At 50.8% G+C, this 24,668-nt stretch overlaps 10 protein-coding genes across 10 annotated transcripts; 3 read left to right on the top strand and 7 right to left on the bottom strand.

Moving 5' to 3' along the window:
• Nucleotides 1-760: 760 nt before the first annotated feature.
• NECHADRAFT_53144 (uncharacterized protein) lies at nt 761-2,014 on the top strand (the record flags this gene model as incomplete). Its single annotated transcript, XM_003041796.1, has 2 exons — nt 761-1,243; nt 1,454-2,014. The coding sequence occupies 2 exons, from the start codon at nt 761-763 to the stop codon at nt 2,012-2,014; spliced, it is 1,044 nt and encodes a 347-aa protein (XP_003041842.1).
• Nucleotides 2,015-2,148: 134 nt separating this feature from the next.
• On the bottom strand, nt 2,149-3,174 carry NECHADRAFT_87232 (uncharacterized protein; the record flags this gene model as incomplete). Its single annotated transcript, XM_003041739.1, has 3 exons — nt 2,149-2,639; nt 2,719-2,977; nt 3,040-3,174. 3 exons carry the CDS (start codon nt 3,172-3,174, stop codon nt 2,149-2,151), a joined length of 885 nt encoding a protein of 294 aa, XP_003041785.1.
• A 1,127-nt stretch (nt 3,175-4,301) lies between these two features.
• On the top strand, nt 4,302-5,051 carry NECHADRAFT_64583 (uncharacterized protein; the record flags this gene model as incomplete). The annotated part of the gene is made up of 1 exon (XM_003041795.1): nt 4,302-5,051. The coding sequence occupies one exon, from the start codon at nt 4,302-4,304 to the stop codon at nt 4,971-4,973; it is 672 nt and encodes a 223-aa protein (XP_003041841.1). The 3' UTR covers nt 4,974-5,051.
• A 168-nt stretch (nt 5,052-5,219) lies between these two features.
• Nucleotides 5,220-5,882, bottom strand: NECHADRAFT_53109 (uncharacterized protein; the record flags this gene model as incomplete). Its single annotated transcript, XM_003041738.1, has 2 exons — nt 5,220-5,325; nt 5,395-5,882. 2 exons carry the CDS (start codon nt 5,880-5,882, stop codon nt 5,220-5,222), a joined length of 594 nt encoding a protein of 197 aa, XP_003041784.1.
• Nucleotides 5,883-7,555: 1,673 nt separating this feature from the next.
• Nucleotides 7,556-8,923, bottom strand: NECHADRAFT_53061 (uncharacterized protein; the record flags this gene model as incomplete). Its single annotated transcript, XM_003041737.1, has 2 exons — nt 7,556-8,700; nt 8,764-8,923. 2 exons carry the CDS (start codon nt 8,921-8,923, stop codon nt 7,556-7,558), a joined length of 1,305 nt encoding a protein of 434 aa, XP_003041783.1.
• A 1,912-nt stretch (nt 8,924-10,835) lies between these two features.
• On the bottom strand, nt 10,836-11,626 carry NECHADRAFT_52994 (polysaccharide lyase family 3; the record flags this gene model as incomplete). Its single annotated transcript, XM_003041736.1, has 3 exons — nt 10,836-10,940; nt 10,989-11,380; nt 11,428-11,626. 3 exons carry the CDS (start codon nt 11,624-11,626, stop codon nt 10,836-10,838), a joined length of 696 nt encoding a protein of 231 aa, XP_003041782.1.
• Nucleotides 11,627-13,231: 1,605 nt separating this feature from the next.
• NECHADRAFT_53195 (uncharacterized protein) lies at nt 13,232-14,680 on the bottom strand (the record flags this gene model as incomplete). The annotated part of the gene is made up of 1 exon (XM_003041735.1): nt 13,232-14,680. The coding sequence occupies one exon, from the start codon at nt 14,678-14,680 to the stop codon at nt 13,232-13,234; it is 1,449 nt and encodes a 482-aa protein (XP_003041781.1).
• Nucleotides 14,681-16,677: 1,997 nt separating this feature from the next.
• Nucleotides 16,678-17,487, bottom strand: NECHADRAFT_97545 (uncharacterized protein; the record flags this gene model as incomplete). Its single annotated transcript, XM_003041734.1, has 2 exons — nt 16,678-17,128; nt 17,180-17,487. The coding sequence occupies 2 exons, from the start codon at nt 17,485-17,487 to the stop codon at nt 16,678-16,680; spliced, it is 759 nt and encodes a 252-aa protein (XP_003041780.1).
• Nucleotides 17,488-20,498: 3,011 nt separating this feature from the next.
• On the bottom strand, nt 20,499-21,053 carry NECHADRAFT_53166 (uncharacterized protein; the record flags this gene model as incomplete). Its single annotated transcript, XM_003041733.1, has 1 exon — nt 20,499-21,053. One exon carries the CDS (start codon nt 21,051-21,053, stop codon nt 20,499-20,501), a length of 555 nt encoding a protein of 184 aa, XP_003041779.1.
• Nucleotides 21,054-23,589: 2,536 nt separating this feature from the next.
• NECHADRAFT_53005 (uncharacterized protein) lies at nt 23,590-24,096 on the top strand (the record flags this gene model as incomplete). Its single annotated transcript, XM_003041794.1, has 1 exon — nt 23,590-24,096. A coding segment is annotated over one exon (507 nt), but the record flags the coding sequence as incomplete, so codon positions are not given.
• Nucleotides 24,097-24,668: the final 572 nt, after the last annotated feature.

Here is a 24,668-nt window from a genome sequence, read left to right as displayed (position 1 = left end):
GGACCTCAAATTTGTGCTTGATAACTAGCCTTGCCGCGGACCCAATGAAGGCCAAGTCATAGAGTACTTGCAGTTTCATAGATGTGATGGAGTATGAGCGGGAGTTTTGTGGTTGTTCTTGTGTTGATAGAGCTTGGCCAATTTTGTCCTTCTCCAAAAAAGACTTGCAAACACGCTTCCAGGATTCATCAACTTGCATCAGACTTGTATCCAAGACTTGCTACTGTCAGCGTGCAAATTCCTTAGCCAGTATCAATGGCTTCCGAGTTGATGATGTTACCGTGGTCTCACGTCAGTCTGGAACCTTAAAATCGAGCAATCACTTTCAAGGAAAGGGGTCCTTACGCATTCCGAAGATGCCGAGAAATTACTTGCATTGATATGCCAGTTGAGCGTATTCTCCAGGTTGCGGGACTATTACTAACCGGTAAGGATTGACAGTCCAGGAGGATCACCTATACCACAGCCACATACAGTACCTGGAGAAGACCAGCGATTTCGTCAGCATTGTGAGATACGATACGCTGATAAAGACGCCAGGAGCCATCAAAATGATCCACTTTGCGTATATTCGTCCCATTCTGGCAAAGTGCTGACATCCCTGGTCAGTCGCCACAAGGAGTGCTACGCCGCGCGGTGATCGGCTTGACCTTGAGATATAAGAAGACTCAGACAAAAGGTATAAAGAGCTCAAGGCATATCTCCATTTCTCTGTATCAACTTCCAACAATCTCTCTTCTTTAACTCACAATCATTCATCATGGCAACTTACTCCATCCCTGAAGAGTTCACCTCTGAACTTGAACTCGTTGACAAGCCCGATACCCGCTCCACCAAGGACATCCTTGCCGAGCTCAATCAGTATAAGCCTGTCACTTCCGAGAAGAACATCTGGGCTTTTTGGCATGCTGGTCTCGATGCTATGCCCTCTTGGTGCCAGCGCAACGTCGCTGATTGGGTTCGTATCTGTGGTCCTTCATGGACTGTCCGCGTCCTTGACGTCGTGCCCGACTCGCCAAATCATGCCTTGAAGTTTGCCAGTCAAGACCTGTTACCCGATACCTTTGTGAAAGGGACCATGGACGGACCTTATGTTGGTCCACACTCTATGGACTTTCTCAGAGGAGCTCTACTCTTTGGGCATGGCGGTGTGGCCATAGATGTTGGGTGTGTCCTACTTCGAAGTATGGATCGTGTGTGCTGGGATCTTATCATGGATCCCAAATCACCGATTGAAGTGGCTGTGCCTCTCATGTATGGGCAGACAATTGCCAATCACTTCACTGCGTCCAGGAAAGGCAATCCCTTCATTGAAAGATGGTAAGTCTCAAGCTCAACCACCTCGATTGGCACCCATTAACAAACGTACAGGCATAAGCTGTTCTTGCATCTTTGGGAGGGCCGAAACAACTACGAAGGCATTAGTGCGAACCCTGCTCTCGCCTTTGTAAAGGACATCGATTTCAGCGAAGCCGCAGACTGGCCCTGGGACTTCAAGATTGGACCTCAGCATGTCCTTGAGTACGTGTCGCAAGTCATGTGCTGGCGCCGGTTGGCCATGCTGGAGGACGCCGGTGATGGGTTCAATGGTTCAAAGTACTGGCAGGAGAACATCCTCGGCATTGATGCCCGTCATGAGAACTGGGCTGCTGAGGACGCCGTTGGCTTTGGCTCTGGTGCACGGTTGTATGAGCTGTTTAACCTCCGAGTCGATTCGGACCCAGAGACGGCGGACTACAAGGAGGCTTACAACTTGGTGTGGCTGCTGTTGAGGTCGGCTAGTTGGCAGAAGGTCACGCACGGAAAGGGACTCACCCATGCTGCTGCGCTAGGAACCCTTTGGGATGAGAACGACGGCAAGGATAGTGCCCCAGGAACCTTTGGAGAATTGCTGCGATGGGGTTCTGTGCATCTGATACAGAAGCGAGAGGCCGTCTCCACCAAGCCTACAGCCAAGTCCGCGCTGATTCTTCAGGAAGGTCTGTATGGACCGTCAGAGGCTGGAGCGCAGTAGAGAAGAACACAGTAGATACAACTCCAGCCGCCATTGCTTGTATGAGAAGTGGTGGCCTAATTACACTTTGCAATGGTGCAATTCTTTCCCGTGAAAATGAAGAAGGCTTAGGGTAATATACATGTATTGCCCAGCTACGAGTCAAAAACAGTCCCAGGCGCCGGCACCGTTAGGTTCACTAGATATCTATCCATAGCTCTAGATGTCTCCCCTCCAATATGGTACGAAATATGCCCTGCGCCGTTCCTGGTCAACAACACACCAAACTCGCCAAACTGTCTCGAAACTCCCATGGCCCAAGCGTATGACGTAGACGGATCGTAGATTCCATTCACGACAAGAACCTTTGGTGTTCCCCTGATTTTAACCATCTTTGGACGATTTCTGTTCTTGTGCTTCCAACCGATACAAGCACTCTGGACCATGTAGGTGGCGGATGCGCCTCCAGTCAAGGGAGCGAAGACAGAAGCTTCAATCTGCTTGACCCAGAGATCCGCAAAGGCCTCGGCCTCCGTAGGGAAGTCGTTGCAAGTTGTTGCCAAGAAGGTGAAGAGCATTGAGTCGCCGAAAGCATCGCCCGTCGCAAGGTATGTGGACAGTGCAGTCGCGTCGCCCTCAGTAGCATCTGCAGAGCTCAATGTTAGTACTCATCCAGATCAACTGCTTGGGAGTGCTTACTTTAAAGGGCTGAGTCGAGTGTCTACCAAGCTGAAGCTTTGAATAAGAGAACCTGTGCTCCAAAGCGAATCTCCTTGGCGTTGACGTTTGACCGGCAAATTGTGCCGCACCCAGGTGCCGGGATGGGCTTCTTGGCTGCTTTAACAAGAATATCTTGCCAATATTTTCTACATTACGTCCTGACAGCACGCAAGTTGGCTTATTGCCTGTCTCGAACCAGTTGAAGAATCTCTTGAGTGTTGTCTCATAGGTCGTCGCTTCGCTTAGCAGCATGGAAGCTTCATCCTGATAGTGCTGAAGGTTACTGTCTAGAATCATGAGCGGATATTCTTGAGATAGAGGTATACATATTGGGTGTCAATCATGGTGCCATATGACATGCCCAGCCAGTTCATCTTTTCGTTCCCAAGTGCAGCACGCACCGCCTCCAGGTCCTTGACAACCTGGATCGTATCTAGATGATCCATGAGAGGACCAGTCATATTCAGACAGTTTGCGCTCACCTCTTGACAAAATTGAACCATACGGCGAAATGGCTCCTCGTTAGTCGGGAACAAAGGAATTCGCCGGTTTCAGAGATCAAGGTCGCATTGAACACGGGTGCTAAGACCAACGCCCCTAGGGTCAAGGCCAATAATATAAAACCGTCTCTTTATCTGATCACCCGTGTAACCGTTTGTACCAAGTCCGATATCCGAGACCTCTTTGGAGGCAGCCAGGGCCGCCGGGGTTAATGAAAAGGTTGCCAATGCGGTTTTGGGGGTCTTGAGCAGGCAGCATGGCCATACCCAGCTCAATCTTTTCACCATCCGGATTGTCCCAGTCCAGAGGAACGAGGAGTTTGGCACATTACAAGCCTGGGGCAGGCAGAGTTTCAGGGCATGGTCCCCAAGTGATAGACTGAGCTTCTGTGCGAGACAAGGCAGAGACTCGACTGACAGCGAGCCATGCAAGGACAATTGAGGCAATAATTGACATTATATCTATAGTTACATAGACACATAAGTACGTGGAAAGAGGCCTGTGACTTATAGATACTCAGAAAGCGGGGAAGGCCTCCAATCTTTGATGAATCTAGCCTCCGGCATTTTGTTTCTATTTGCGACTTTTCCGTCCCCACACTCGCCAGTTCTTTTCATCTTCGCCCGTCATGTTCATCGTTAATTAGTGTCGCCAACCATCCCGGTGCAAAGGCAAGATAATCGACATCTATGAAACGCGTCCAAAATCGGCCAAACGCTAGGCTCAGAACGAAAAAGTGAGGTCATCACCAAGCATTCGCCATTAACCCTTGGGTCCTGGTACGTGTCGCGTAAACAACGCGGTTAAGCCGGCATGATTAGCTGCCGGTGCTGACGCAGTCAGATCATAGGTAGACGAATTGAGCTTGAGATGGTTGATCCATTGCCATAGACAATCAGGCTTGAATGACGCATTAATAATCAAGAAATTAGTAATCTCATGCAGACTTCCTGTATATATCTCAAATGTCTCCTCATTGTCCAAGTGCCAAGCAACCATTGTCCTCACCCTCACAGCCCTATTCCGAAAACCCGAAATCACCATGGCATCTCAGAAACCAAAGATCAAGGCAGTCTTCTTTGACTTTATGGGAACCTGCCTTGATTGGCACAGCAGCGTGGTCAAATCACTACCCCCCGCAATCCCCAGTGCGGAAGCGTCCGAACTTGCTCTCGAGTGGCGGAAGCAGTACTTTGTCTACAATGAACAGCGCGTCCAGCAGAATCTCGATCCTGAGGATATTGACATATCGCTTGCACAAACCTTGGAGATCATCATCGATCGGTTTTCGGACTACAAGTCGCACTTTGACGCAGATGTCAAAAATCGGCTGATTGAAGCATGGCACACTCAGCCAGCCTGGCCAGAAGTCAAAAAGGCTATCGAGGTTCTTCGGGAAGAACTAGGTCTTGAGACATATGTTCATGGCAACGGTACTACTCGTCTGCAAGTCGATCTCACTCGCTTCTCGGGGTTAAGCTTCAACATGTTGTTCTCAAGCCAGTTGATAGGTGTTTACAAACCCAACCTGGCTGCGTACAAAAAGGTCCTCGAGCTTCTCAAGCTGGACCCAGAGGAGGTTGTCATGGTTGCGGCACACATATACGACTTACGGGGCGCCAAGCAGTGCGGGATGAAGACTATTTACATCCATCGGTGGACGGACGATGTTGACGAGGATATGGAGGTAATCAAGAAAGAAGTCGATATCTTTTTGGAAGACATGAACAATCTCCCGAATGCCATTGCGAGCATCTAGATGGAGGGGAGCGTGTCTGTGTAGATGAACATCATATATAAAACCTGACATTAATGGCAACGCTAGATGCATGTATACAAACAGGATATCGTGTCTCTCTTGGTATCATGTTTCCCCTTTCTCCTTGCTCTTCAAAGTGCAGACTAAGACCAAGCTATGTAAGAGTGCTGGGCGTGTATTCCAGCCAAATGAAGAAGTTATAATGGTACAGGATTCATACCCCGTCTCCGAGTAAAGCAGCTCCTCTCATGAAATCACCACCGCCATGGCAACGCCAGCCATAGAAATAGCCGTAATCACTCGAGCTTTGCAAGAAGAGGCTACAGAGGTGGCTTCAGGCGTGGACGTGCCGCTTAAACTCTGTGTTCCGCTTGTCTCGCTGCTTACAGCAGTTGCAGAAGCCGCACTCTCGGCGGTCGACTGCGCGCTGTCCTCGGTTGAAGCAGTCGCAGTCTCGTGGGAACCAGAATGCGTCGCGGCAAGCAACTCGAGGCCTCCTGTGATTGTCAAGGTCGCGTAGCCGAATTCGCCAAGGCCTTCCTCTTCCATCTCTTTTGATCCAAAAGTCGCCGTTGGGTGGCCGTCATCGTTGCCCCCGATGTTGATTGTAGTGCATTTTTGAGGAACAGTCCCAGTCATCTCGCAGTGCATCGAGAACTTCCAGGGATCAATCGAGTCAGAGATGTAAAAGTCGAAATTACCCGTCCTAGCGACACCCGGCGACGGTGTCTCACTGGCCCATGGACCCAAGGTCACGGCCGCGTGGTACATGCTGCATTCACGGCCGTCGGGCTCCGGGGTACAGCCTAGGAGGTAAGTGGTAGCTGAGGGTTCAGCACCGATGACCTTGGCCAACAGGGGTTCATCAGGGTCCGTCCAGAGGATAGAAGTGACGAGAGAGGAAGGCATCGTGAATGGCGTCGCGAGGGAATACCCAAGAAGATCAAGTGAAAACTAAAATCTAGAGCGCAAATAAAATGGGAATGTCGAGGTTTTGTCCCAAGGGGAGACGCTGGGGCCTATCTGTTGGTTGAGGAGCGAGGATCGACCCATTTGTTTTATTTTGGTGGCGATTCTTTTACGATGATTTGCTCGTGAGGGACCTTGATCCTGGCGAAGATCACAGCCACATCCTTGAAGGCGCATGATCCCCGAGGTGTTATACGACGGGTAAAAAACTGCATCGCGTGCTAGTTGCTCGCGTCGCCCCTTGGTAGATAAGATAGTCTCGTGTAGGAACATGCCAGCAACTGGGGAGCTTGAAGCAAGCCAACCAAAATTGGGAGTGGCTGGTATGTGTTAATAGCTACTTGCCTTTCAGTGTGGACACTATGAAGACATAGGTATCCTCTATCATGAAATGACAGAAAGGTGATTGGCTCCTGGACTGCCTAAAATAGAAATCTTGGTGTGCCCTGTGGGCCCCTCATCCAGCGAGTAGAGATTGCAGATTGAGCCTGATAGTGAGTACCCGTGCTATCGTGAGATTTGGCGCAAAGAGCATGTACCTCTTAGCTTCCGCAAACATCTTCACATCTCTCACTCCTACCCTAAACCTGCGAGAGCAAAGTCATTTCATTTTTTCTCAATCTTGAGCAGGACAGACTTGAGAATAATCCAAGTTGAGGGCTCTGCAGTGGCATATAAATTACACTGGTCCTTGCCTCACTGCGGCTGAGCTTGAGATAACGCACATGGTGGGCAATGAATTGAGCCAAGCGATAAATGAATGTCCCAGATTACAAGCTCACATTAGCATTTGCCAATGTACTGAAGAATGAAAGAGGGGAAATCTGCTCTTCATATTTGACTGTTTGAAGGGAATGGAGTTAAGGTCAAAATAAACTCTGAAGGCTTAGATAAGCGCACGTGGACGTCACGTTAAACTCAATCGGAAGGCTTGAGTGGTGACGTCGATGACGCTATTCGCGACCGGGAAGGAAAGCGCGTCCGTGTCGCGAAATGCTCCCGCTGATGAGCCGTGTCTGGAGTTCGTTGAACCATCAAATCATCAAGATACCTGGTCTGGTGGTCTAGTGGTATGATTCTCGCTTAGGGCAAACCCGAAAGCAAGCTTGCGAGAGGTCCCGGGTTCAATCCCCGGCCAGACCCTTTCTTTTGCTGTTCGTTGCAGGGGAAAAGAAGTGTTTCTTTTTGCCAGAACCCTTCCCGAGGATATGATGGCTTTGGATGCTCCGTTCATGAGCTGGGAGCCCATCATTGGTGCTAGCATTGGCCTGCAATCACGCGCTGCAGGAACGGCTTTCTCGCGGATTGGTCCACCAGCTCGTCCGCAGGCCATGCATAGCTCCTACTCGATCAACTCAAATAGGGACGGGAATCGCCGCTTAAGGATGCCCTGGTTGACTCAATCCCGAGATGGAAACCTGTATGAGACCATCCAATGCCATTTACTGGCATACCAAGAAGAAGGTTGCCATCCAGGCCATGGTTTCTCACCCAGACAGGTCACGCGTTGGATGCAATCCTTGGGACTTTAATTGAACCTTGGTTGAATGAGATTGCTATGCTAATTCATAATCGTAAGTCTATATGTCATAAAACTCTAAAGGATATCTCGCTTATAAACACAAATACGCCATAGTCACCAAAGACCCTCCAACAGCCGCATACAAAAACTCGGGAGTTAATGACACACCCGCCGACATCTCCTCAGCGTTGCTCAGATCTCCAGTATCACTCAGATACGTCTTGGTGTCGGGAGTCGCGGTATAAGAGTCTTCGTTGTAAGTCGAGTTGAGCGTCACAGCTCCGACAATGTCGCCCGATTCGAGTCGGATGTGGGTGTCGATGATCTTGTCGGCCAGCTTGTCCTGTGAGACAATGATTTCTCGTGCGCCGCGGATCCAGTCGCCGTAGCCTCCATAGCCAGAGTGCTGTCCGTAGCAGAGGTTAAGGCCGTTGCCCTCGACTTCCACACCGGGTAGACTGCCCTCCCATCGATAGCACCAGGTGTTGCCGTGGTCATGGCCAAAAAACAAGCCAATGATACCAGGAATGGTGACAAGAGCCTTGGTGAAGGGCTTATCCTGTCCTCCGTAGTGGCAGTTGTCTGTATCCCTGGTACCGTTCGCGCACCACCCCTCGCCTTGCTGCGCAACAGGAGGATCCAAGTTGAGACCGGGTTGCTTGTTCTCGTCGATGCCGACCTCGGTCTGAATAGACATGGTGGCATTGATAGGGATGTGAACGAATGCGAGCGCGGGAATGACCTTGTTGTACTTGTTGACAAGCTCCGTGTTGGTCTCGTTGAACCAAGTCACAACGCTCTCATCAACCCAATTCTCCTGATCGTCGGCTTCGTAGTAACGTCCACCTCGGCTGTCAAAGAACCACAGAAGCAGCTCTGGAGTGCACTTGTTGGTGTTGGTGCAGTTCGATGCATACACGGGGAGGTAGTAATTGGAGGTTCCGGCGTCATCGTCGTCGACCATGGACTTGGTGCGCGCTCCAGGCCACATCTGTTCGCGCTCGAGAATACCCTCGCCGGTGATGTAGTAGTTGTGATCGTGGTTGCCATAGGTCGATGCCCATGTTAGATTCCGATCGATTATGGGCGCGACGATCTGGTCGATGTAGTGGGTGCTGTTGTGCTTGAAGGTCGAGTCGCCGTTGATGAGGTCGCCATTGAGAACCACCAAGTCGGGGAGCTCATAGTCCAAGACGTCGCTTATCACCTGGACCGATTTGGCGTCTTGTGCTGGGCCTGTTGTTGATGCGACTGTCGCAGGTTAGCATGCGCATTGTCAGTATGACTTGGAATACTAACGTTGGCCAAAGTGCATGTCGGAAAAGACTGCGATCTGAAATGTTCCATTGGAGGTGAACTTCAGAGCGGGAAGGTTGTCATTGTTGACGGCGCGAGGGATGCTAGCCGCATGCGACAAAGCAAAGAGAGAAGAAGCTACTGCGAGTGTTCTTGATGCCATTGTGAAGCTTGTTGGTCAATGTGTGTCTGATGATCTCCTCCATCCCAACGAAGGGATGAGGGTATTTACATATCGTGAGGTCCATGGTCGAGACGTCATCCTGTGGCGAGGTAGTTGCAAAAAAGAGACGACCCCATACCGCGAGACTGGGACGTGAGAAGCTAAAGTGGCATGCGTAGGGCTTGGCTACGCGGACTGCCGCGCGTTACCAATGCTGAGACTATCGTCAAGAAGCGCCGAGGTCGGGGTCAAGTGGTGACGATTTTTGCTTGGAAGGGGGCTTGTGCCAGGCGAGCCGCGAGACCTGGCATTCCAGACCCCGGGGTTATTCTTCTTGCGTCAAATTGGGGCATATTCTCCCCTGTCTTGAAGTCAAACCTTACTCTGAAAGGCCCTGTCCTCACCTCCAGCAGAAGCATCGTGACAATATCCCCTGTTGTTGAACCTTGACGGGATGTGGGGAGGGGCTTGGCGCATGGCGCCTGTGAGCCTCGTCATCCACGGGCAACTAAGCTTAAACGGAGTTGTCGGCCGAGTGGGCTCCCCCACTTTCCCGATGGCCTTGACAACGTTGAATATGGACGCGTAATCCAATAAAGAGGCTATTGAGGCGGTAGTTGAAGGCAGGGGTAAAAAAGGCTAGAGCTTGGGTTGGTAACGGAGCACGCGACAGATTTTTTAGATGCCCGGCCACGCGGCATTGGAGTCTCGGCTTCGCTTGAGCAAGATCAATTTGACTAGCAATGGGTTATGGCTTCATTCAAACTGGAGAATGTACTGAATCAAGGCCATGCGCCGACAGAACAGAGCAGCACCGCCCTTCGTCAAGCATTGCATTGCGTCTTCCTGACTCTGTTGGTGATGAATCCTTCGCCGCTGCATCAATTTTACGGCTTTACCAGGGAGAGCTATCGCCGTTAGGGCTTGGCCTATGACTCCCGAACTCCGAACCGTGCCACCACAAATAAGGCGTCCCTTGATGATCATGACTCGATGCGCTTAGAGAGAACTCGAAGGGTCTTTGCCGAGGTACGAATATTGTCGGGTAGCCCTGTAACGCAACGGAAACCCCCTCTTGGCCTCTCCCTCTCCTTTCACTGCCTCTCTTACTCAGCCCTGCTTCACACGCGAGCGCCATCCCGTCACGCTTGTTTTGCGGGTCACTCTTCATCCCGCCGGCTGCATTTTTTCTTGCTCCATTGACCTGGTCCTTGTCCCGCGCGGGTATGTCATTGTGGGCAGCTTTGCGAGGCATACATCCGCAGCTTTCAAGGCGCCAAGAGTTTTTGTGCAGGTCTTGCATGGATCACCTATTGGTCTTGAGAGGGCATCGTGCTTGGAAAGCGATTGATAATCTCGTGAAAAACTTTTCACTGGAGGGTAAGTATTTTCTGTCATACACTTGCCGCCCACGGGCGCTTGCTTCACCAGATACTCGTCGGATCGCATTCATTCATGTTTCCTCTCTTTCTATTGCTTCGAGAATAGATCAACTATATCCTTTTAGGCGCTGCTCAGGAACGGGTACTTGATCGTTGCCTAGCTTCGGCAATGCACATATCTCGTATTAACCTTGCATCTCAAAGCCGATCAGCCCTACCCGCCTCAGATCACCGATACGAGCGATGACGGTTCATCCAGTCACGTTCGACTACAGAAAGAAGTGTTTGATGTCGAATTACCGGTATATCAAGTAGTTTTCACGGTCGGCCATTTAAACTTCACAGCGACACACCGAGGACGAATAGACTCAAGGTATTGGCACCAATGCATGGACATCCATTGCTGGTCCGCTAAGTTCATGTGCTATCATCCAAATATGTAAGGTGTCCGTTCATCTCGTACTAATCCAAGCAGTCCGAATAACGCGACAGAAGAGAATACGCTAGCCTTTCCCACACTCGTCATTCGCTTAGCACAAAGCAGCCTTGGTGGGCTCGCAGTCACCGTTGGCCTTGTCGCAGCCGTTGTAGCCCTGGCACTGAACCTTGGGGTAGCAGTTGTTGGAGTAAGTGGCCTGTGACTGTTAGCAGAAGATCTTCGCACTATAAGTCATGCTGCGTACCTTGTCACCGAGGTTGGTGTTGATGCCAATGAGCTCACCGCCGTTGACAGCAGTGGTACCCTCCATGTGCACGGAACGAGCACAGTTGTTCTTGCAGTTGCCGCAAGATCGGTAAACCTTGCCGTAGTCGTTGGCGTAAAAGTTGACAATGTTGACATGGCCGCAGCCGTTGTGCTGAATGACCTTGTCAGAGGCCTTGTAGGCACCTCCGCCGATAATGTTGGCGGTTCCGTCACCCTTGATGCTGATGGCGTCCTCGCAAACGTCCTCAAACCAGACGAACTCGAGGTTGCAGGATCCGAGACAGTAGACACCTTCCTTTTGGTTCTTGCCAATGATGACGTTACGAAGAGTGGCACCCTCCTCGAGAACGAAGACGGTGTCAGCCTCACCTGGGGTTGTTAGCATTGATCTGCAGTGTTGATGTCGAGCTACGCACCACCCTCGCTCTGACCAGAGCAAGACTGTCCACGGTCATACTTGACCCAACCAGCATCAAAAGTCTGGCCAGCCTTGATGTACTGAGGCGCGCTCAGGCTCTTGGAGTCGGTCGGAGTAGGAAGACCACCCTCATAGCCCAAGCAGGCCATGGCCGCGGGGAGAGCGGCGATGAGAGAAACAAGGCTAGCGGAATGCATGATGAAGTCGGTGACGTAAATGTAAAACAGATAAAACACCGATCAACGGGTTGTCAAAGGATGCTGTATATGAGACAAGGTAGAAGACGGGATGAAAGCGTGTGGGTTGAGAGTCTCAGATATGGGCAACCATGGCCTTATATCAACATTCCATCTACACCCGGCATGAACTGACAATTCGTCTTGTCACGCATATTTCCGCTCGGTAATAACTTTTTGAGGTGTGTATTAATTAAGGACTAGAATCTGACGTTGCGTGTGGTTTCAGTGGCCAGTGTTTCATGCTGATTGTTTCGATAATAATTCCTCCACTTAGGTCAAAGATGTATGTTCTTGTCCTCCACCGAGTAACTCCATGATAGGCTGCCCTGGGATCGAATCCTTGTCTAGTAGTCCATACATCCCGGACCTTAATGGGGGTGGTTGTTTATTCTGGTTAAGGTTATCCATGAAAGAGTTTAGTTGACGTGGTGATATTCCAGCAGTAGAGTTGCTCGACTTTGAAGATCAAATGCCGCTTTCGGAGGCCTCAGAGATGTTGGTGCGTGATATTAGCTGATTGGGTCGCGTAGAGATGCTGGCAATCGGATGTAGAGGTTCCTTGCGACTTCCGGTAGATCATTGCCTGTGGGAGACGGTGCACCAGGGATGTTCGGTCGTTGTCACTTGAATGAGCTGACAGGCCCGTGACGGAGGATTGATCATTACCAAATGGAATGGATTTCTTCAAGGATGATTCATCCATCGTGGTCCATGCCTGGTACTAGTCCTTCGGCCGAGTTGTAGTGTTGACTCCAGCTTAAGCCACGGGCCATCGGGCTGTGAATCCCCCGCGATAGGTTCGGAAGTATTTGAGTGTGGCTAGAGATCGACATGCAGTCAGGTGACTATTTGTTTCTGAGTATAGCCGAGCAGTTTGAGGTAAGCGCAACTGTACAGGATCTCTCGTGACCTCTCGCGGCATACTACGCTGGACATGGCCTGGTTAGTGGTTGCATGCTTCACACGGAAAATACCAGGCAAGCGTAGTAGCACTACGGAAAAGCATTTTGATCATAAGATCGGCTAGAAAGTGAACGGGTAATCAGGGGTCATTGGGATTCTAGAATACACCGGTGGTAGTCCCACTTCCCGATGAGCCCGATTCCTTGGTCGACCTTGAAACCATTCTGGGCAAACGGGTGCTCTCCCTCCGTGCAATGTCATCTTTGTCTTTCAATAGGTGGGAAATAACCTTAACTGATGTATGCATACGTGTATCTCACAGGGACGGCGCAAGGAGGGCGACTGCAACCTCCGCTTTGCTAATAGAGAGGCTGTCTAAACATGGGGCGTGATCCCCGAAGCCTGTAGTTGAACCACGCACTTTACTTAGTTGCTTGAAATACAATTGATGGATTAATAGAAAGCTGACCGCTTTCGTGCTTGGATGTATTAAAATTGGCCCCCCTTCATCAGTGGTGAGAGAAGTGGGAATTTGGAGGACGCGCGGCCTGGCCCGACTGTCGGTGACGGGGATTACACTGATATCAAAGTGTAAGATTATTTATATCTGCTATGGTGATGAACGTGTATCAGTCTAATATCAATCCCATTGCTGATACATCATGCCTGATGCTCTGCCGACTGTCGCATCATTTCAACATCTTCCTCATCGATCGACATCCGTGAACCGGCATCGTGATGAGTCTCGTGGGCATGTAGTCTCATGTTCACAAACATAGACCACAAGCCTAGATCGTACATGATGCGCAACACTCCTCCCACCACAAAGGCAATCCAGAACTTTTCCCTCCCGGCTAGAGCTCCTGTAAACGACGGTCCTGTAGCCATCGCCAGAGTTCGGAGCGTACTGGTGATGCCCATGACGGCTGTGCGCTCCTCGGGCTTGACGACAGCGGCGATAAAAGCTGCTCGAGGCGCTTGATCCATGTTGTTGAGACCCATGCGGATAAACAAGAGAATAATCGTGACGACAAGTCCACTCGGCGCGGGGAAGAGTAAGACAGCGACTGAGGATGGCAAATGCGTAAACACCATGGTGTTGAGGAGTCCGAGATGTCTCGCAAGTGGACCAGCAAATATCGTGGAGACGGTTGCCAGGATCATAGCCGCCGACATGATGTCACCGAGGCGTGTCTTGGACAGGTGAAACTTGCGATCCAGAAAGTAGGTCGTAAGAGCCTGTGAGACCATGCCATCCGCTAGGGAATCGACTGTAAGGAGAAACCATAGCTTGTACATGACGTGACGGGTAGATTGAGAGATTTGAGAGAAGCGGCCTTTTGCCTTTGGTGTCGGCGGAGGGCTGGGTTGTTCTTCATCAGAATCGTGAAGTAATCCCTGAGCCAACTCATCGGCAGTTTCTGGAGCAGTCTTCTCAACCTCGCACTTGCTGCTCATGGACAAGGTCGAAATCATGTTCAAACCGCCCATGACGATGTAAATCCAAAAGGTCGCGTGATACGTCTGCACCAGACTCCAACCCTCTCGGTGCTTCAGTCTCTCCACAAACCTCCCCGCAAGTTCCGTGCCAGCTGCCGATCCAAGACTTGAGCATGTGACATACCAAGACAAGACATCGGCCCGTGTCTTTGGTGTCGTAATGTGTGAGAGCATCGATTCTTCGATTGCTCGGAAGGGGCCAAAGTCGGCGCCACTGGCACTCACGACGCCCACGACAGCAGCGAGGAGCAGGATCCAGAAGTTCTCAAAGACGCAGAATACGCCACCGGAAACTGCCATGAGCAGGCCACCTGCAAAGAGAACCCGACGACGACCGAGGCCGTCAGCCATAAGAGTGATGACTAGACCGAGCACAACATCGCCGAGGAGAGTAAGACTCATAAACAGACCAATGCGAAAGTCTGAAAAGCCCAACTCCGAGAAGAAAAGAGCTATCGTGAGGGATACAGCTCCAAAGGCAAACATGCGACATGTCCGCGAGAGAATGACGAGCCACGCATCACGACCAGTGAGATACAGCGAAGCAATACCAGACTCATGATACAGCCATTTGACCGTCTTGACAAACGACGACGGATGACCAGCCATTGTGATGAGGTATGAAGTTGAAGAGAGAAATATCTCACCTCGTCAGAAGCGGAGGTTGCATTGCGCGATCTGCGGGGTGGTGGTTGGTGGATCGGATTCTTCGGCACCGTGATCGGCGGGTGAGTTTTCGACGTCATCCTGACTTGATTAGTCTCACCGAGATATGAGTCAACAGAGTTGCGAGATAGGAAGGACTGTCGCTTGACTATCAAGAAGCTTATTCCCGAACAACTGCTCAGCTCGGCGTTTCATCTTGACTTGGTTGGTCGGAGCTGTAGAGCAGAAATCGGCAATCGACTGGTTGAACAGACTTGTAGAATCGGGAACTGGATCCGACAATGATCTATTACTTGACATGTTGATTCAGCCTCGCTACAGTTGTAATCGTTTGTGTCATGTGGTGTTCCGGAGTGAAGGATTGCTTCGCGGCTGACCTCGTAGATAATATGCAGCTCAAGCTGTCCCGGATGGACTCAGGCTTCAACTGGTTGACTCTATACCTTGATTTACATAAAACATGCGAGAATTTGATAAGTTTCCTCTTCGGTATATAATCTCATGTTCTTCATGCTCTCAAAGACTTATAGACAATGCCTAGCCACTTGCCGACCGCTGTTTAATTAACTGGTCTATAGCAAGATTAGTGGCTGCTGTTCAATCCACCTCGACAAAATCTTCCTCCTTTATCACCTCGCGGATAAGATTATTCAATAACCACAAACACAAGCACAGCAGGATACCACTTCCTCTCCTACTCAACCACTATTCGAAGCATGCTGGACTGAGACGAAGATAATTCAGACTGGGACGAAGGCGACCATGAACGGCCCCAAGAGACCAGAGAGCGCGAAGTGGCAAAAGAAGGCGAAGTGAAAGCTGCTCTCGAAGAAGCCAAAAAGACTTGGTCGGAGGGTGGTACTGTTCCCTTCCACATCCTGGATGGCTATTTTCGCCTGTACTCGGTCACCCATGTCGATCTGGTTTACGATCCGATATACTATCCCTCAAAATATCTTGATTTCTATTACTACGACGAGGAGGACGAAATAGACTACTCTGGCCTCCGAGCACGGGACGGGAAAGCCTGCTCGACGGCCAGCTATACCTCAACGGCTCGGTTGGCTGCTCCTTTGAACGATCCCTACCACCTCTAGAGGCAAGCTCTCAAGACTTTGAGCTCAAGCCTCACCAGGGTGATGGGAAATTCAGGGTCGCTCTTCAGATCATCGACAACGACCATTTGATTGTAAAAGCAAATCAGGAGTTGGTATTCACGGATCAGCCAAAGAAGGAAAAGGGACCTGAAACTTTCGTCTTTATGGGAATTCGAGATGATTCTGGGAGAGAAAGGTTGATGAAGATACTAGAGGGAGCTACAGTTCGCCCCCGGACTGAAGTGTTTCGTCCGGCGGCGCGAAGCGGAGTTTGCGAAGCGGTCATCGGTGATGGAGCAAAGACCGAGAGCAGTTCTCAGGGACGAAAAAAGAGGAAACGCAAGGCACGACGTGGTCGTAAGTAAAGGAACGGCGACAGAGGCAATTCTGAAAGAATATTCTCCACTATGGCATTGGAGATAGGGTTGTCTGTGGCATTGGAGATAGAGTTGTGGCTGCATCATGTCATAGAGCGAGACAGATTTGTTGACGGGCCAGAGCCTAGAATGCCTTCCCATCTTCCCACGTCGATGCGAGATTTGCATCCTTTGACGAACTATTTGACCCTCGCTGATGGATGTGGGATATGTTGTGCACTGGTCTAGTTAGACAACCCTGGGACTATGAATCCTCTGGAAGAGTTAATTGAAGCTTGTGATTACGGCATATGAGCCTTATCACAGGCAGATCAGAGCGAATTCAGGCAGGACCTCGAGAGAATGCAGGTGGCCAAACTGTCGTGTGCTAGCTGGACCTATCCCGACATTCCAAAATGTACGAGAGCAAGAACTATGTACATGAACACCCCCTAGGACGCGAAGGTCTCACTGACTCGAAAACCATTTAAGAGTCAGTGAAGGGGTCAAAGCCCTGGACACCATCACCAGCAGCAGCCTGCAGAGAGTTACCAAACTCATCATCAAGCTTGGGACCAACACCACCGCTCCAGTTCTGGAGCATCTTGTCACGAAGACCAACATCCGGCCAGTTGTCCCAGCCAACGAGAGGAGCACGGAAGAAGGAACCGGTAGGGTTCTCGGGGTTGTTGCGGTCATCGTCGTTGGCGAAGCGGAAGCAGTGAGTTCCAGCACCGTCCTTGTGGTAGACGAGGAGAGGGCTGCTGCCGTCGATGGGGAACTGGTTGCTGGCACCGCCGTACCCGCCGTGGCAGGAGGGGGCCACGCGGACGACGTTGTCGCCCTGGGTGAAGACGACGATGTTCTCCCAGTCGTGGCGGTGGCCGCCGAGGAAGCTGCCGCCTACAGCCTGGTCCTTTTCAAAGTAGTACTCATACCTGCGATTCTCGTTAGTGACTCAAAGTGGTAATAATTGTTTGGGGACTTACATGACAGCGCAGAAGCCGTTGTTGCAGCGCTTGCGAGAGTAGGTGTTGCTGTTCTCCAGCTGGTGAGGGTCACGGCAGTCGCCCTGAGGGGTACCAGTGGCTCCATGGCCAGGGTTGACGTTGCCGTTGGGGTCGATGGCAGAAGTTTGATAGCAGCCATCAGAGTCAAAGTCAAGATGAGGCTGGAACTTGAGCTCGAGCTGGTCGGCGCCCTCAGGAAGAGCACCAATGACATCTCGCTTGTGAACGGGAGTGCCCGAAGCCACAGCGCTTAGGAGAGCGGCGGCGGCAACAAAGTTCTTGTGCATGATGAAGATGTTGAAGAGGCTTGAGATATCTGGGTTGAAGTTGTGTGAGTTGTCGAGATTGAATATCCCATGGGCGCATCAACACCTTTATAATCGCTCAACTCTACGAGATACCCTTTTGGGCTTCACGATAGACAAATCGTGGGGCAGCTATCAAAGTGCAACGGTCGTGGTGGCTGTTCGGAGCATTGTGATCCAATAAGCTTAACATGTCTCATATGCGACATGGCCCCCAGCGCTTACAGAAGCATTGTGGCATCTCCTGTCCTCCCTGAAATGCCGTCTCATCAAGTCAGCGCTAAGCTGACAGAAGTTCTCTCCCCCTGTCTGAGCGAATCCTTCGTTTACAACTACCGGGCCTAATAGCGGGTTCTCTCTGGGGCGATCGTCTGGGTTCACTTCCTTAAAGGGCAGCTGAGAACGGGGAATTACATCATTGAAGCCGAGCGCAATCCTAGAACGCCAGAGCCAAGCGTGATCGGCGGAAAGCTGGGGGACCTTGAGGGCGGAGATGAAGGCACGTGGGTCGATGGGACGGTTCAAGCAGACGCAAATGCGGGACTTAATTAAAGACCGCTACTGCAAGTGTAGGACGAGAATCGACGTCACAGTAACCAGTTGTCGATCTTGTTTAAGCGTCAAGGAGACGCAGCTGCTTCCTTGGGATGGTTCCTTTTCAACCTCTGTTTCAGCTCCGATATTTGGCGGCACAGCCTTGTACGATTCGCCTAATGAGACCTGGAGGCGTTTTTTGGTGAGGTCAGTGGTTTCATATGCCTGCTGGGAATCAATGCAAGGCCTTGTAATTCTCCAATAAGCTTGTGCCAGTAGCAAGGATCCGCTGATCGTGGGCTGAACGGATGAAACGCTAATATATTCAACACCCCAGACAGGCAGCAACATTCCTGGGTCTGCAAGATGGCACCAAAAACAAAATAACCCCTGGTCGATCGCCCTGTCCTGCACAGCCTTGTGGATCAGATCGACAGAGGCCCGACTCCCGAGGCGGCCGCCCTGACTGGGATGGGTGTTTGTAAGCCAGTAAGCCATCAGCTGAACGTTCTGTGGAACAGAGGCTTTGGAAGGCGGTTTCACACAGTTGGACAGGCTGTGCTTGCATAGATGAATTAACCAGTGAGGTTACGGGATGGCTGATTCCACATGAGCACGAACCAATGCCGACATTCACGGGATGTCAGTGGCTGACGTATGCCACTCCTTCTTCTTGATTTAGATATATCATCGGCGATCCAGAACAACTAGGAATGACCTGTAAGCTGGGAATAGGATCTGTCTTCAGCTTGACCAAAATGGAAACAGTTGCTGACATGTCTCAGTGAGGTCGTGATACCTTGACGGTGGAATATCGTATTCCTTGTAATCAGCCACCATCCTGCATAGGATCAGCAGGAGAAGCTGAAGATCGTTACCCTGAAGTATAGAAAGTGAGGGCTCTAAAGAGGAAACTTTCTGCGAGCCTTGGAGAAAGCATTGAAGAGCGTTAATTGCCGAGGGGCCTTGTAGGGCTGGCTGGATGATTCCTCATCATGTGGGGCCTCGAACGACTCTATTGTGAGGACCGTGCAAACGGGAGATTTCAAGGAAAAGGAGTCTAGAGATCGATCAATGAAGTTTGCCGTTTACCCTTGATGAATAGGTCTTGGCATTGTGACGCAGTAGTAAGACTCAGGACTGAGTAAGCTTGAAGATTAGTGATCCAATGACTCGAGTCGGAGCGATTTGTCTCATGCCTTGTTTCTGGCCGTTACCCATCTAGGTAGGTTGCTTTGCTATGTGACATTTGGCTTGATGCCAATATTATATTGCCCAAAGTCCCCTTACCAATTTTCTTGGCACTTTGTCAGACCAAGGAGAGGAGCTGCTACCCCGATGATCACTGGCCTTTCGATCTCTTTAGAACTCGGTCAGAATATTGATCAGGTACTCTTGTCACGGTTAGAGCATGTCTATCTTGAGGTCCGAAGTTTGTTGGAGGTGTCCTCGGGGGCGCCGGAGCGACAAGTGTGGTTCATCAAAGGCCTCTTGATCATTAAAGCAGAACCTTGATCCTGTCTGTATTATACATTCCCCAAATTAAACAGAACGAGAACGCAAGAGAAAATCCAGGCCAAACTCCGAGTCTAGCTCTCATTATAGCTGATATAACCAACAAATTCATCCTCGCTCAGCATAGCCAGAATATCCGCCTCATCCTTCGGACTAGGAGTAAACCGGAATGCCTGACGCTGAGCAATTTCCAACGCAGAGCCAAACCGGCCCTGCACTGTCGGACTCGCACCATTGCGCATCAAGAATCTGATGTTCTGGAGGTGCTGCATCCAGACGGCCGTCTGTAATGGATTTCCATATACTCCAGGTCCTTGGGCGTCGATATCAGCACCGCGTTCCAAGAGAAGCGTTGCCATCTCGGTGAAGTGGGTATGGTGCCTTGCCACGGCTGTCAGGGAGTTTCCGTAATGGCCGCACTGGGCGTTGACGTCTGCGCCATGCTTCAGCAGTAGCCTGACGTTTTCAAGTCTGTAGTTGGCGGCGGCTGCTTGCAGTGCACAACCATATGCGCCTCCCTGCCAGTTGACATCTGCACCTTTCTCGAGGAGGACTCGGATGGTGTTGAGGCCTTGCAAATTGCACGCGGCGGTGCAAAGGGCATTTCCTGCCCACCCTACACCTGCATCTATGTCTTCCATGACGTCTGCTAGGACCTCTACCACGTCAGAGTGGCCTTCTTTTGCGGTGAGGTAGAGGGCGTCAGAGGTGGGCTTAACGCCAATATCGAGCAGGTCCTCCACGAGATCCAGGTCTCCTTTTCTGGCTGTTTGCGCAAATTGCGACGCGTCCCTTTGGACAGCAGTATCCATGTCCATATTTATGACCATATAAGAATGCTCGTAAGGGGTTGCCGCATACGATCTAATGAGTTGGCGGTTTCTGGGCGAATGGCTTTCCATGACTACATTGGTTTGTTCCTTCATTTTGATCACTAGTCAGTACTACTCTGGTGGTAGGGAGTGTATAGCAAATACCTGTAAGTCTTGTCGCATGTTCTGTGCCTCCTGTAGCATCTTCATTACGCCCAGATGATGCGCTCTCCTTGCGACTCTGACTGGGGTCTCGTTCCATCTGTTTCGGATTGTGCAGTCCGCTTTTCTATCGAGAAGAAGTTTTACAGTGTCTGCGTCACCCATCTCGGCGGCTCGATGTAGAGGAGTGCGTCCATCGTTGTCCTGCGCATTAGGATCACCTCCCTTGTCCAAGATGCTCAGAGTCAATTCCCGGGCACCTCCTATAACGGTCAGATGAAGAGCAGTCTGGCCGTAGTGATCCGTGGCGTTGACATCCGCTCCATTCTTGACCAACCGTTTCGCAGCGAGAAAGTTCCCGGTAGATACTGCTTGAAGCAAGGCATCATTTCTGAGCCTATCTGCTGAATGACGGAGGGCTAATTCATCTTTTGTAGGTACCACTTGTAGCGCGATGATGGCCTCTGCAAGATCAAATTCTAGGGAGTCTGCTATGTCTTTGAGATGACCGATGATTATTTGCATGCCTTTACTATCCAAAGATGGATATTTGCAGATTTGGCGATGATCGTGCTGTAGCATCGGTATCACTCTTTCTTTCGAAAGCCCGCTTTGGCCACTGACCTTGCCGACCAACTATATGGATCAGCGACAGATAAAATCCGGGAGTATGGGTCATGGTACTTACGATATCTTTCTGGCCAGGCATAGCTGACGTCTCGACAAATGAACTGACGTGTTGTAGATGGTATGCTTCAGAATGAAATGCTTTGGCCAACTGGCATAGCCGAGTTCCGTTGGATCGTATCGACTCGAGAATGGCGTCCCTGAAGCCTTCCAACAGTTTGTCGTTGGTATTTGCAAAGGCCATGGCATCTACAATGTTGCAAAGCACGTCGTCGTAGTATTCTGAACGTGTCCCCGTTTGAGGCGTGGCGAAGAAGAGTATGGCACAGGTTGACTGTCGAACGGATCCGAATAATCCTCTCTCGTTGCTTGCGAGGAGAAACGCCTTTTCTGTTAACTCTCGTCTGTCACATACACATGATTAACTGACCTGCTTGACAAGAAGGCCTCCCAAACTGTGGCAGACAAATACAATTTTGCGGTCTTCCTCCTGCTACTTGTCAGCCATGTGTTCTGTTGAGCCTGGAGTTGGAATTGCCTTTTCGCTCGATCTCGTCATCTTTACAAGACTGAGGAGATGCCGGGCATGTTCTGTCAAACTCGCTGTCCCATCGGAAAAGGCAACTCCAGAATCATAACCGTAGGAGCAAACACGTATGCCAGGAAACTCTTTCTCAACATGCTGAAGCCAGTTAAAGCCATTCTCATGCTGCCAGGTGCGGTAGGCATCGCCTCCTAGGCCATGGACGGCGATAATATCGAGTTTGCAGGCATCTTGTGCAGAATCGGGGAGTTGTGGTGTGGAACTGTTGAGGCGGAAGAGGCCGTGTTGCTCGTTCTGGGGCTGTGGCGCCTCAGTATGGTCGGATGTCTCTATCTCAAGGAGGTTTTGGATCTGCTCTTCACTGGGCTCCTCCAGTATTTCTATCCGACGCAAGAACTCCGTCGACTCTGAGGTTGTCATTCTGATGGGATGGCCGATGGGAGAATGGAGCCTTAAGAAGGATGGAGCAGGCCAAGATGGACTGTGATGGCTCTTTAGAGGTGGCACCCCGCTTCAAGTCAGCCTTGGCTCCGAAACCTGTATCATGGGGAGAACGCCACGTTTCTTTCTAATTCCAATCATCCGCCGCCATGTCCTGACTAAGGCATCTTGACCCCTGCAAGGCGGACTATGGAAATTCGTTATCTCTGGTGTTGCATGCCATCTTTCAACCTCAACATGTCCATCTCAATCATCCATAGCCTGTCATGCCAGGATTTCGCACAATTGTCTCCCGAGTAGGACACTTCGTCCTAAGGCAGCCCCAAGAGATATGGGAGACCAAATTCATGCTCTTCGGCCTGACTATGGCGATAAGATATCTTTTCGGTTCCCTCAGCACCTTCTGGTGGGCTCTCAGAAAATTACCTGCGGTTCCTTTCATATCCAACCCCATTTCGCACTTGGTGTACATGGGAGGCGCTCTTATCATTCAGCTCTCCGTCATATTGCTTATGTGGGCGGCGTTCCGGAGAGCTCAACGTGATCTGCCATCGCCATGGAGGGATCTCGATATTCGATACGTTGTTCAACTTCTCCTGCCAGTCTCACCTTTAGTCGGGCTCAACTTTCTGTATTCGAGACTTGAGCCGTCGAGACGACGGGCGTCACCATGGCATTTCAGGCACACTCTAGCTTTGACGCATGCCGGGACCGTCATATTCGGCATGGTCAAGTTTGGAGGGTTGCGTGGTCTTCTTGGCGTCTGCTTACTAGCCATTTTGTTCGATGCGATATTCCTATTTCTACGGCAGATCGAATCAGTATTTGGCCAAAACGTGCGGAATCTCACTCCAAAGCTTGATTATCAACACAAGCCACGGTTTGCATTGGCTGCCGTGTCTCAAGCTCTGGCTCTTGTGGCTGCCTTCATCTTCACCATGAAAGATCATGACTGGCCGATATACGTCCTTTTTCTCTTTCCCATGACGGCAGTGGCGACATTTCTGGGATATCTCAGCCATGCTCATGAACGGGAGTATCTCAACGACTCCATCTCAGTTCACTCTCTTCGGGAGAGCCAGGGCTCTCCATTCTGTCAAACCTGCCGGTCAACCATCTTCTCACATGCTCTCACTGGCCCGGCCCACCACCACAAGGCCGATAGCTTGTACAGTTCGGCATTGACAGGCTGTAGAATCTGCACAGCAGTTTGGCAGCAAAGATCCCACTTACAGCAGGACTTTCTGGCCGTCTTGATGTTCTGGAAACCAACCACCACATATGAAGCCGGTGTGAGCTCATGGAGTATCAAATTTCGTCAGGACTCATATGATCTCCGAAGATGTCGGTTTCAGATGCGACAACGTCAAGGTTAGTGCTGGGGAGTTACTTGGGAAACCTTCACCATGCTAATGACTCAAAGTGGCCGATAGGTGGGCTGGACTGGGCATGTTGGATTTACGAAAGCGCATTGCACTTGCTCAACTGCCATCTCACACTGGCGCTGACCAAAGCTTAGCCCTGGCGGCGGGGTGGCTTCAGCATTGCACCATCTATCACGAGGTGTGCTGTTCCAATCAAGACCGGTCATTTCGGCCATCGCGTCTTCTGTATGTCGAAAACGATGCCGTCTGCCTCCATACCGTCCAGAAGATGCCCAAGAGAGTCCTTTACTTAACCCTTAGCCATTGTTGGGGCAAACTGCATATCCTCAGACTGCTGGAGTCCAACGAGGATTCTTTCCACATAGATATTCGGATGCAATCGCTGCCCCAGACCTTCCAGGACGCGATTAAGATTACACGGCGCCTTGGATTCTCTTATCTCTGGATTGACAGCCTCTGCATTATTCAAGACTCAAAAGAAGACTGGCTGCGAGAGGCTGCACTCATGGGCAAAATCTACAAGAATGCAGCATGCAACATAGCAGCCCCAGATGCCTCCAGCGGCCAGCAAGGCTGTCTTTACCCACGGAACCCACGGACGATACAGCCCGAACCGATGAACTACGGATCTGAGAATGAAGAGTACCTCGTCAACGAGACAGACATTTACGATGACCATGTTCTGTATTCCAGAGCATGGGTGCTTCAAGAGGCCATACTCGCACGACGGACGCTGGACTGTGGCCGCGGCCAACTCTTCTGGCGATGCAGTGAGATGAGGGCGTCCGAGGTCTTTCCAGGAGGCGTGCCAACCAATATCTACCATGATGACCACCCAGCGTCCAAGTTCAAGGCCATCTCCATTGATAACGACCAAGTCATGCTCACAGCAAACATCCTGGAACGCCGTCTCAGCAGTCTCAAGACACGGTTGCAAATTCCGATTGCACCGGGAAGGGGGTCCCTAGAACGATTCACCGAGGCCCCTTTTGCATTCTGGTCTGCCATTGTGGGAGAGTACACCAAGATGAAGTTGACCAAGGACACGGACCGGATAGTTGCACTAGCTGGTATCACGGATGTCTTCAGGCCGTTCTTTGGCGATCACTGGTTCGGCATGTGGCGCATCTTCATGCCTCTGGA

The sequence above is a fragment of the Fusarium vanettenii genome (genome assembly GCF_000151355.1).
Source record: "Fusarium vanettenii 77-13-4 chromosome 12 genomic scaffold NECHAsca_41_chr12_2_0, whole genome shotgun sequence".
In the NCBI taxonomy this organism is placed as follows: domain Eukaryota; kingdom Fungi; phylum Ascomycota; class Sordariomycetes; order Hypocreales; family Nectriaceae; genus Fusarium; species Fusarium vanettenii.
The sequence above is the reverse complement of the archived record's forward strand: the minus strand, read 5'-3'. Positions and strand labels throughout refer to the sequence as shown.